Consider the following 12,247-nt stretch of genomic DNA (forward strand, 5'->3'; position numbering starts at 1 on the left):
AGACACCCAGCTGGCTTTCATGGCTAAGGCAGGACTTGAATTGCTTATATTTATGGCAGCAATTTGAAATGATGGATGACAATAGCTCAGTTGCAGCTAGAGGACTAATGGCTCTCCCTGATCATCTAAAACTACAATCCAGAAAGTAAAACTGGAGCAGGGACAATGTTTATCTGCCTACACACTTCCTAGAAAGCCCAATGCATGTGTCAAAAAGTCTTGTTTCAGATTCTTCTGCTACATTCCTAAATACAAACAAAACACAAAAGATTAGAGGTCCCAACTAATTTTACAAATATAATGAGAGGCATCTTTTCCCTTCTACTTTTCCAGCTAAATGTTATATTATCCTCAAATAAATTCTTCAGTTTTTTAAAGTATAGATGATGATAGATGTTTCAGTAATATTTACTGAATAACTTAAATCACAATCTAGATGTATTCACTATTCACATTCTTTTATAAATTCACAGGTAAATATTTTGCCGAATTTTAACAATTGCTTCACCTCTAGCAGTAGGATTTTTGGGTAGGCAAGCTGAGATGATAGAGTTCCTTAGCCACTTTTTCCAGTCTGTCTTTGTATTCAATTTTTTTATAGTTTTTTTCACTAACCCCTTTGAAGCCATGCATTGCCCCCCACCAGCATGCAGCAATCACCGCAGTAGAGTCACTGTCCCCACCATGAAAGAAACTCCGCAGAGCTAACTCAGTCCAGTTCTCAGAGCCCAGGATGGCATCATAGGCAATCATGGGTGCATCATGGCCACTACTACCTCCCCACCCAGAGAAACTCAAGGAAGTGTAGAATTCATCTCTCTCTTTCACACCAAATTCTTTAGGGAAGGAAGGAGGAGAGATCCCATCTGAGATGCCTCTGATTTCCAGGTATTTCTTCCACTGGCTTTCAAAGTAGTTCCTGAAATAGAAATGCAAAGTTTCTATTGATAAGCTAGATTTATGTAACTTAACAAATTTGTATTAAAACTCTAACCACTCCACCCTTCCCACTTGATAGCTGGAAGATTATGGAGGAATATTGAAGTCCAATGTAACAAAATTTCAGGTAGAAGATGTTGCCTTAGATGTATAAAATATAAAAATGGACCCAATATAATTAGAAGGATTGAGGCATAAGTTATCAAATAGTGTCTAGAAAGATATGCAGATCAGCATTGAAAGCAACATAACTTGGCACTGCCCATTACCTATTATCTATACAATACATATTGCATACAATTTTGGTCTCCACAATATAAAAAAGATATTGAGCCTCTAGAAAGTGCAGAGAAGAACAAAGGTGATTTGGGGACTGGAAGCTAAAACAGAAAGAATGGTTGCAGGAATTAGGTATGTCTAGTTTAATGAAAAGGACTAAGGGTGACATTATAGCAGTCTTACAATCTCTAAAGGTCAGCTACAAAGAAGAAGGGATCAACCTATTCTCCAAAGCAGCTGAAGACGGAACAAGAAGCAATGAATGGAAACTAATGAAGGAGAGAAACAACCTAGAACTAGGGAGAAATTTCTTGACAGAATATGGTGTGCTGGTCCAGCAATTAAGATGCAAGGGTCAGGGATGAAACATTTGTTTCAATCCAAATGTGGGAAAGTAAGAGCACTTTGTGATATCATGCTGGCCACATGACCGTCTTCAGATAGGGTGGACTCAATGGCCTTGAAACAGAGATGAGCACTGACCCCTATAGTTGGCAATAATTAGTGGATTATTCTAAATCCGCAGGGACTATTTTAGAATCATCAGTGGAATGGCCTTCAAAAGTTGAGGGTGCTCCAACCCTGGAGGTTTTTAAAAAGAAATTGGACAAGCATTTGTCGGAAATGATACAGGGTTTCCTGCTTGACCAGGGGGTTAAACTAGAAGACCTCCAAGGTCCCTTCCAAATCTTATTCTGTTATTTGTTTACCTTCTCCCCTCTATTCTGGAACTCTCTTGTGTTCTCCAGTTGAGAGCTCAAATAGGAAGACCACTCATAGATTATCCTTTTGTTCCAAATTATCTTATGTGGGTTGTCTGGATAGAATATATTCAATGCTTGCTCAGCACTATACAGCCACAAAAATATTAGATATGCTTAAGACTTTCAACTATTAACATCACAAATACCCATGCTTACCAATGCTCCAAATTTTTCTCTACAAAGGAGCCAGACCTCTTGATATAGGCCTTTGCTTTAGGAATCACTTCCATTAGACCTTTTCCCCATTCCTTTATTGGTTTGTGATTCACAGCATAAGAAGTAAAAAGAGCAGATGCAAGGGATCCAAGATAACCGGTCGGATGATGGTGAGTCATTCGTCCACTCTCAATACTGACTGCAATTAATGTTTCCAGATCTTCTGGGTGACAAAATCTTAGTCCAATGCACATTGATCTCATGGCAGCTCCACACCCTCCTCCCCCTTTACAGAAACTAGGTATCCAGCTATTTGGGTCATCTGGATCCAAATTCATTGCATAATGCATGCAAGTACCACCTGTGAAAGATGGAACATTGTATCAGAACATGTTCATTAAGCAGGCAGCAAAAACAATAAAATTAAACACTAGAAATAGAGTTTAGACCAAACTTTTCCAAAAACAACTCCAAACAACTTATCAGAAGAATATTCCCTGAATAAACTTTTGCTGTGTCTGTCTTCTTGCACAAGGTAAAATAATCCTCTTTGAGTGTTTCTAAATATATTTTCTAATAAGGCGCATTATCCTTAATCAACCTAGCCAATATTGCCTGAAGATGAGGCAGCACTTCTAATACATTTTAGGAACCCAGAATAGAGAAGCCTAGTTTACAAAAATAGCAGTTAGTCAAAGTGATACTACTGAACTATCATAGGAAACTGTCTGCAAAAAGAAAGACAAAACTAGCAATCCATTTCAATACAAACCCACTCTTGTATAAAAGCCTGTTTTACCACTGAAACTGAAAATTGTTAATGCTGTTCATAAATCTGAACAGCTTTGACAATATTGGTAAAGCAAGTTAAGTTGAAGAAGCAGATAATATAATAATTACAAAAAGTATAATTAACATAATAAACCATCTGAGTATGTAATTAGATGTACACTTATATGGAATTAGGTCCCAACTGAAAGTTGTGGGACCTAATTCTGATTACATACAGAATAAAGAATATGCAGTATATAAATCAAAAGATGTAAGAGTGGAAAACCCTTTAAATTTATACCAAAGTATGCATATATTATATTTGGAAGAAAAGAATTCACTTTTTTTCCAAACATCTGCAATCCTTTTTATAGTTTACATGAAAATTGAGAGAATTGTTACACATTCTAATTGCAGGAGAGAGAGGGGGGGGGAGAGAGAGAGAGAGAGAGAGAAATGGAAGAAAGGATTATTTGACAACTTCTTTCTTTGTGTATTTTTCGGGAACATGTTTTTAGGTTCCACATAATGAAAATATCTTTAAGAAATCCAGCAAGGAACTAGAGAGAAGTCCAAAGTATCTTTTGGGAATAGAGGCAGTCAATCTCCCAATATCAATTGCTAAAAATCTGCATGGGTGAGTGTTTTTGGACTTCTCACAGACTTTGGTTAGCAATGGTGGAAGCAGAATGTAGTACTTGGATGGTTGGAGCTTAGTGATCTACTGTAGACATCTTCTGATTTTCAAAATCATAAGACAGTGTGGTTCACACAGAAGTAAACCAAGATTTGTTCCCTATCATTTTACAGAACAGAACAGAGAATGATGTAAGTCACAGAAATGCATAAGAATTAGAGAACTGTTTTAACAGTGGAACTAATTACTCAGAGAGGCGATAGGCTTCACAAAACTGAATATGTTTAAACAAAGTCTGGACAGGCATTATCTGAAGGCATTTTAATGTCGTTGATTCTATTAAATAGAGAATCAGACTCACTATCTATGTAACCACTGCCAGTTCTATAACCCTTTAAGAGCCAAGAGGTATGTACAATGTATTTTTGTAAAGAATGTGAGTTAATTTATTGACATATAGTCGTCTATGGTTTTAAAAAAACAATTTTAGGTTGACAAAGTACTTCTTTAGATAAATTATCTTCACTAATGTAATCTGATCCCAAAGAAAAGTTTCTACCTAGCTACCAAGAATTTACAAAGCAAAGTTACTTTGCAAGCTTTTCTGAAGGCCAGGGCAATAGGAGGAATTTCCCTATGCTTGTCCAGAAGGGAAAATCCCTATGATTTGCAGAGTTTCGGGCTTGTAAAACAATAAGGAAGTTTACAGATGTATAAATTTCTTAACAACCGAAAGCCCACAAGCTATTCTACAAGGAGCTACAAGAAGCCCAAACCATGGGCATGGACTTTTCTAAAAGTCATTTAAAACTGTCCTTTATATTTCAGCTTAATTTGGAAGTTTTCAGGGGAATGATGGCACGGCATACATACGTGCTTAATACACAACCCATCCTTAGTTATATTTTTCAGAGTACACCATATCTGAGCACTATACTTGTGGTGCATAACCTGAAGCTAATAGATTTTAGGTATTCCCAGACTCGCTCCACAAGTAGTCACTGGGTTCTGAATTTTAATGAGACACAAAAGCAGAACAGAAACGTTTAAACCAGTGGTCACCAACTGGTGGTCCGTGGTCCACGAGAAAATTTTGGTGGTCCACAGAAAAAATATTTGCATTTTTTATATTACATAAAATACTATTTATCCTTTTAAAAAATCATACTAGTGATCCGCTGGATGTAAAACTATGAATTTAGTGGTCCCTGAGGTTAGAAAGGTTGGTGACCCCTGGTTTAAACAACATAGAAACACATCAGATTAATTGCATTTGATGCATTTGATTTTCTTTGCATTTTCAATTTCTCCTGATTTTATTTTCTCGTGGTACAAGCCTTGCTTTTTTTAGTAGTTTTTTTTTTACTCTCTTTTATAAGCTGATAAAAGACTTGTTTGGATCAAAGGCATATATTAATTTAAATAAATGTATAAATATAAATTTAAATATGCCTGTTCAGTAAAAGGCAAGTGTTGGGTTCACACATTGCCTGAAGCCAAACTGTGGATTCTTGGGTTTGGGTATTGTTCTATGTGTGGACTACTGCGATGCTGTACTACACTCATGCAATCCCTGTACTACATCGGCCTGTCCTTGAAGATCATTTGAAAGTTTCAACTGGTAAGATAATGTGGCTGCATAGGTAATAAATAGTGTGTCACACATTTATTTTACTTACTTTAAAGCTCTAAATGGCTTGGGATTGGGTTACCTAAGGGACCATCTTTTCCCAAAGGTTTCTACCAGTCCAATCTGGTCCAGCCGGTTGGGCATCGGAGCAGATTCCCCCAGCCAAGGAATGTCAACTGATAGGAACCAGATTACGTACCTTCTCTTTGGAACATTCTTCCTTCAGAAATTAAAATGGTCCTGCCCCTGTTAGCCTTTCATAGGGCTTTAAAACCTAGCTATGTGCCTGGGTCCTTAAATGTATAAAGGATGCCATTTCTTGGCTTTACTGGTAATTATTAAAATATATTTATTTATTTTGTATTCTTCACCCAGTCACTTGGCTGAGATAGATGGCTATAGAAATCAAATAATTAATAGCAAACGAACCATGATTTGTCACTTAGCAGGATATATTATTGTACCCTTAAACAAATGGGAACTTAACCAGTAACACAGTAATCCCCTCATCACAATTCTATTCCCAATAGTCAGTTTTTAGTTGCTTTCTGTAAAATCAGTGGGAAACAATCTGATACTGGAAAGGAGGCTGTTCCAAAGGAGGAGGAATCACAACTAAGAAAATCTGTTCCTATAACGGTCAAATGAACACAGAAACTGCCCCCTTTCCAATCACACTGGAAAAAGATGGTCCATTAGTTATTCTATACCATGTTGGGCTTCTCGAGGGAGTTACTACACCTGGAATTGCACCTGGAACAGAATTGATAAACAGTGCTACTCTCACAATAGAGGTTTTACATGAGAAAACCCAGAGACTCCCATTACTATAAAAACCACTGAATTCTGGTCAAAGTTTTCCAGGATCTTCAATATATTTGATGGGGAAAGGAAAATGCCACAATATACTTGAATGAAATTTTGGTATGTTCTAGGCCGTGATGGCGAACCTATGGCACGCGTGCCAGAAGTGGCACGCAGAGCCATTTCTCCTGGCACGCGGAGCCATCACGTGTTGCTCTTCCGGGTTCAGGCGCAGCAGCCAGCTGGTCTTTACGTGCATTGGCGTGCCAGAAAACAGAAGAGGAGCCGCCCGGTGCGCATGCCAGGAAAATGATCTTGTTTTCAGTGTGCACATGTGCGTTGGCCGTTTGGTGATCTGGTTCCTGGTGCACATGCGCACGCAAAAAACACCACAGGAAGACCAAGGGCCGCGCGTGCCAAAAGACGTGGTGAGGAGATCCCGGCCGTCGCTTAGTAGAGCAGAGCTGTGGTCAGGGTTTCCCTCCCTCCCTGCCCGAGTGGGCTTCTTGCATGGCCCTCGCCCTCCAGCCCATGGCTCATCTGCAGTCCGAAGGGCTTGGCTGGCTCGGGCACCTCAGAAAAGCAGCAGCAGCGGCAGCCACAAGGGGAAGGGGAGGAGCGACCAGACGGTCCCTGCAGCCACTCCCACACCAGCCAGAAGCGGCACTGTGATAGCTGCCAGGGACGAGGGGGCGGTGGTGGCAAGGACGGGCAATGGCTTCCCTCCTTCCCCACCCAAGTGGGCTTCTTGCACGGCTCCAGGCTGCAGCTCTGATGAAGATCTGCGGTCCGGAGTGCTGCCGCTTTCAGCGGGATATATTTCTGCCAGGCCCTCGGCAGCGTCTTTATGCAGGTAGCTCGCCTCCCTGCCAGCAGCTCCTCCAGCGTCCCGGCTGGAAGCAGCAGTGCAACAGTCGCCATTACCATGGGCAAAGGGGTGGCGGTGGCGAAAACAGGTGACCACCACCCCTTCCTCCCTTCCCCAACAGCAGCTGTTGCCCTTCCGCTTCCAGCCGGGATGCTGGCAGAGGAGCTGCTGGTGGGGAGGCAGCTAACCGGAATGCCTTGGCAACGCTCGCCTCATGCGGCAGCAAAGTGTGTGTGCGTGTGTGTAACGGGGGCTGGCTGCGACCGATCAGCTGAGAGGCTGGCAAAGAAGTGGCTCTCAGAGGAAGAAGGCAGGGATGCATGCTGGCATTCGCTTCCCTTACTGTTCGCTGCTGCCGCCCCGGCAAGACGGAGCATTACCACCCCCTCCTTGCTGGTTGCAGCCCCGCCTGCCCTACTTAGCTGAAAGTGGCAAGGGAGCAAGCCGCGATGAGCAGTAAGGGAAATGAGCGCCGGCCACTATCCCTGCCTTTTCACAGCAGTGGGGAAGACTTCTTTGCCAGCCTCTCAGATGATCGATCTCATCCAGCCCGCTACACACACACACACACACACACACCGCTTGTTGCCGTGCAAGGTGAGCGCTGCTGGGGAGAAATCAGGGGGAGAGGGGGGAGAAGGCCATCCCTAGCAGAAGTTTGTTTTCTTCTCCCCCTCCCAGATTTCTCCCCAGCAGCGCTTGTCTCACACGGCAACAAGGGGTGTGTGTGTCTCTGTGTGTGTGTGTGTGTGTGTGTGTGTGTGTGTGTGTGTGTGTAACGGGCTGGATGGGACCGATCATCTGAGAGGCTGGCAAAGAAGTCTTCCCCACTGCCGCGAAGTCACTTCCAGGTTGCTCGGAGGGTCGTTTTAAGCGCTCCGAAGGCATCAGGGAAGCCTCCGGACGGTCCCTGAAGCCTTCGGAGCACTCAAAACGACACTCTGAGCAAACCAGAAATCACTTCCGATTTGCTCAGAGGGTCGTTTTAAACGCTCCGAAGGCATCAGGGAAGCCTCCGGACCATTCCTGAAGCCTTCGGAACGCTTAAAACGACCCTCCGAGCAAACCGGAAGTCACTTCCAGTTTGCTCGAAGGGTCATTTTAAGCGTTCCGAAGGCTTCAGGGAAGCCTCCGGACAGTCCCTGAAGCCTCCGAAGGGCCTCGGGGGGGGGGGGAGGCTCTTTTTGCCTTCCCCAGGCTCCTATAAAGCCTCTGGAGCCTGGGGAGGGTGAAAAAAGCATGTAAATATGGAGGGGTCACGCCTGTTGTGCACGCATGCGCACTTGGGGGGTCTCGCATTGCATTATGGGCGCGGCACGCCCTCACACGACCCCCTGCGCTCCCCCCACTTGTGGCACGCGAGCCAAAAAAGGTTCGCCATCGCTGTTCTAGGGATAGACTGGAGAGATTAACATTCTTTTAGATGTTTGTCCTGATTAAGAGAAGGAGTTATAATGCAGGGAAGAGAAATAGCTAACTATGGTAGGAGGGAAGATTGAGTAATGAGGTAAATATTTGGAAAGCTCTCACCTTAGCCTTCAATTTTACAATTTTGAGCTCATTTCATTCTTATATCTCTGCTAACCTTCTACATGCTGCTACTCTACAGATTGGTTAGTAATTAAGTCCCATCATTTCCAATCAACATAACCAATGCCCTAAGAGAGTGGGGGTGTTTATTCCAAACCATCTGGAACCACATGGTGCTATCCCTCTAATAAGATCTGACTTGAAAAAAGTTGAGTATGAACTGAGGCTACTAAAGCATCCAATAATTTTCAACAATTGTAGCCAGAGGTGGCTGTGCAGGTCACAAAAAGTAGATTTACCTTCAAATAGAAATCATTAAAAAGGCCAATAAACAGAGTTGTAAATGGAGCTTTTCCAACAGTGAAGCAGAATACACCTGGTAAAGTGTGGCATTTGAGAAATGCTATTTACTCATTCCCATGGAAACATTTTAAAAATGTACCTGGAGATCGTCCAGTCATGTCACTCATGCAATCCCTGTAGTTTGTTGCAAGGAGTTTGTACAAGTGGGATAAGTCTGGGTTTTTGCCAGCAGCAGCCAAGGCTTCAGCAGTAGCCAAGTGCATAATGGTGTCATCGCTGACCTTCCAACCTTGTATGTTAAGATGGTCCACGCCACCCATTTTGGCTACTTCGTTGTGAATTTTCTCACCACTTCGTTGGAATTCCCATTTTGCATTACAAAAGCCCAGGGCATCTCCAGCTGCACTCAACACCATGGCAGCCACATAGTTCTCCAACAGGCCAGAACACATGTTGTGTTGCCACAATAAGATTAAAAGCAAAATCTGAAATAAAAATAAGTTAAAACACACACTATAATTTCCCTAGATATCTCAATTGCAATTGTTTTATTGTGTACAGTATCTTTTTTATATAATTACTTGGACAAACACTTAAAATGATTTAGAAAAAGTGCTTAAGAACTTAAGCAAAAGATATAATCAAGCTAAAGCAGCATACAGATGCTTTGCTTAGATTTCTGCATGAATTAAAAAAAATAGAAAGAAAAATGGCTGCTTTAACAAGTCAATTCATGCAAAAACCTAAAAAAGTATAGGCTGCTTTAATGAATAATATAAACATTTTGCTGTCAGGCGATGCAGAGCCCAAATAATGCTCATTTTCAGTTACTGAGGGCAGGTGTTATCCACAACCAATTGTGTGTGGGGGGGGATTGCATAAACTAGTAGTTTAATACATACTCTCTCATGTATGAAACAAAAATAAAAAATAAAAGGTAGCTTTCAAGTGAGACCGTTTAAAACAAGGAATTTATTTCAATTCTTTCCAGAGCCTGACATTGGAGGTAAATCATCTCCTTCCTGCCACTTTCATTGTGGAAAAAAAACCTGTTCCTTCTTTTCAAACAGTTTAGCCAATGAATGAAAAGTTCTAACACTGACTAAATACTGAAGTAAGTTACTGGTTCATTTTATCCCAATGAAAAATGATAGTTGGTCCACTTAACAATCAGTTTTCCCCATTTTTGTTTGCGTGGAACACATTTAGCAATCCAGCTCCAAGCAAATCAAACCAAAACAAATCCAAAAGCTAGAACCAGACATAAAAGTCAATAGTAGCCTAATCAATTTTGATTACGTATGTGCATGTGTGTGTGATATTTTTGAATTTTGTGTGTGTGTGTGTGTTAAGAACATATATCAAATATTACATGTTCTCAGTATGTATCTCAAATATGGCAAACTCTTGTCAATGTTTCTAAATCAAATCCATGATGAAATTCAAGTTGCAAAACAATACTGTCCTGTCAAAACAATGCTGTGCAATACACAGTATTGCAAGATATCCTAGGATGTCATGTTCATTGGAGGAAGGAAGATTGGGATATATTATCAACCTTGCGGAGTATTTTGGTGGTTCTCTCTTTAAACAAAAAAACCAGACTCACAGCAGAGGCCATGTCAACCCAGCCCTTTCATGAGTGTATGTCCCGTGTACGCTGTGAAGATAGGTTAATTCAGCATAACCAAGTTAAACAAGACATGCAGCGGAAGCTACTAAACTAAGGAACCAATGCTCCGAAAAAAGGAACCCTCAATGAGTGAAGCTGTCAAGTTTATTAAAAGGCGTTGTTAGGGGGAGAGGAGAGATCGATTCAATTGTAAAGATGCACCCCAGTGTTTCTGTGCTAGGCACCTCGAGGCTCATCGCATTTAGCCTGTCACTCAAGCCGAAAGGCAAGGGACAGTACCCCGTTCTACAGGATTGAGCAATACTTTCGGGGACCAGGTGCACAATTCTCCCAGTCTCGTCGAAAGTCCCTACAGTACATTGTGGCTTTCGCTTAAGCCGAATATTTTTTTTTTTAATCAAATCGTTCTTGTTTCCCCTGCTCGCCACTCCGGGTTCTTTGCTAGCAATGCCCCGGATACCTGAGCCCCAATTCCGTCTTACGGAGCCGGCAACCAACCGCTGTCCAAAGCGCCCTATCCGAGCCGAGTCCTGCTTGGGGAGAAGGTGGGTCCTGCCCGCTCCCTCCCCCCCCCTTTGCAAAAAAAAAAAGCTCCCGAGGGGGTAAGTGGGGCGTCTCCGCTCTCAGCGGGTTTCGCCAACCACCGACTTGGTTTTATATCCCGTTCTCTTCCGCGTTCTCTCGGCCTTAGCCGTGGGGTGCTGTCTTTTGCCACAATCGCAAACCCTTAAAAGCCCCTCAGGAGGAAAAAGAGGAGGGGGGCGGTGGCATATTTCCGAGCACACGTGATTTTTTTATTTACTAAAAAACCCGCACGATCCGGTTTGCTGCGATACTAATAATCCCCCTTGCTTATTAAGGACTAGAGTCCTTTAAGTAAGACGCTTCAAGAGTTCGGGCAGTGCCTGTTTGCTTAGGAGGGGGTGCGGGGCAGATGAGGGAGGGCCTCATTTCTGAATGCACAAGCCTATAAATACTATTATCCTAAACGGACATTCGGGAAAAGTAGTGGAGGGAACAGGGCACGTCCGGTAATCTTGGTTACGACCGGGCCCTACCCTGGGTTATTTTAAAGAGGTGACTCAACCATACTTACAGCGACGATCTGCGAATGACAGCGATCGCGGATTCGCGCGCCTGAAACCCGAAAGAAAACGGGGGCGAGAAGCCGCGGCGGTGGCTAATCGAAAGCCGCGGGTGGCGGTAAGACAAAGCTGCAGCCGGTTCTTGCGGAACCGAGTTTGACGGCGAAAAAGAAGTGACTCCCGATCAAACGGCCGTCGCTTTGCTTCACGGGAAGTTTTGTTTGGATGTCGTCTGGGTGGCAGAAAGCGAAACCCAAGTTAAAGTTGCAGGAATGGGGCGTTGGTGAAAACCTTCCGTTTTCCTCAGCTAAGCAGATCTCTCTGATCACCAGATTCCTCTGAGGTGGGAGACACACACACAGAGAGAAAACTTTAATTGGCCACCTCATTCAAAGGGATCTACTTAGACCTGGATAGAAAGGAAGATGCTCCACGTGTTTGTTTCTGTGTTTAGTGATCAGAAAAATCTGCTTAGCTGAGGAAAACGGAAGGTTTCCACCAACGCCCAATAAAATGTATGGGCTGTCCATCTTACCACAGAGTAACTCTGGGCGACTTACAGTTACATCTAAGCTAAAACATAAAAAGTTTAAAACAAACATTAAAACCAAAGGCACTTGGGGAGGGGAGGAAGGGAGGAAGGCGGAGCATGTGGGTCTGAGGTGGGGAAGATGGGTTCTGTTATTAATCAACTATCTTTGTTGCACTGTTTCCTACTGGTGTCCCAAGCTGACTGCCAAAGCCAAGTCTTTAGCCCCTTATGAAAAGATGGGAGGTGTTTGGGGCCAACCTTACAAGATGGTCCAGAGGGCTGGAGCAACAGCAGAAAACACCCTCCTCCTGCGCAC

The 12,247-nt window shown here is 42.9% G+C and overlaps 2 protein-coding genes across 6 annotated transcripts in view; one reads left to right on the forward strand and one right to left on the reverse strand.

Annotated features, from left to right (window-relative positions):
- Positions 1-441: 441 nt before the first annotated feature.
- On the reverse strand, positions 442-11,742 carry ADPRH (ADP-ribosylarginine hydrolase). 3 transcript variants are annotated; one of them, XM_081951258.1, is made up of 4 exons: positions 11,411-11,742; positions 8,821-9,166; positions 2,139-2,499; positions 442-919 (listed from the first exon to the last, which is right to left on the reverse strand). In XM_081951258.1, exons 2-4 carry the CDS (start codon positions 9,131-9,133, stop codon positions 511-513), a joined length of 1,083 nt encoding a protein of 360 aa, XP_081807384.1. In that variant the 5' UTR covers positions 9,134-9,166; positions 11,411-11,742; the 3' UTR covers positions 442-510. The 3 variants fall into 3 exon arrangements, with proteins under 3 accessions (XP_081807384.1, XP_081807386.1, XP_081807385.1); XM_081951260.1 differs by lacking the exon at positions 11,411-11,742 and adding an exon at positions 10,813-10,934; XM_081951259.1 differs by lacking the exon at positions 11,411-11,742 and adding an exon at positions 10,775-10,903.
- LOC309391138 (ICOS ligand-like) overlaps positions 10,824-12,247 on the forward strand; it is a gene marked incomplete at its 3' end in the record, with an annotated part of 46,235 nt that continues 44,811 nt past the window's right edge. For 2 of the 3 annotated variants that reach the window (XM_081951263.1, XM_081951267.1), the window contains exon 1: positions 11,396-11,517. Of the gene's footprint in view, positions 10,860-11,395; positions 11,518-12,247 lie in introns of those variants that run through there. The other variant, XM_081951265.1, reaches the window with a different exon arrangement.

Source organism: Natrix helvetica (assembly GCF_964273705.1).
Source record: "Natrix helvetica genome assembly, chromosome: 4".
Lineage (NCBI taxonomy): Eukaryota > Metazoa > Chordata > Lepidosauria > Squamata > Natricidae > Natrix > Natrix helvetica.

Coding starts and splice junctions, on each gene's coding strand:
- ADPRH (XM_081951258.1), bottom strand. CDS start 9,133: ATGTGTTCTGGCCTGTTGGAGAACTATGTGGCTGCCATGGTGTTGAGT. Junction 2,500..8,820: donor CATGACTGGACGATCTCCAG/GTACATTTTTAA, acceptor CATCTTTCACAG/GTGGTACTTGCATGCATTAT. Junction 920..2,138: donor GAGAAAAATTTGGAGCATTG/GTAAGCATGGGT, acceptor TTTCTATTTCAG/GAACTACTTTGAAAGCCAGT.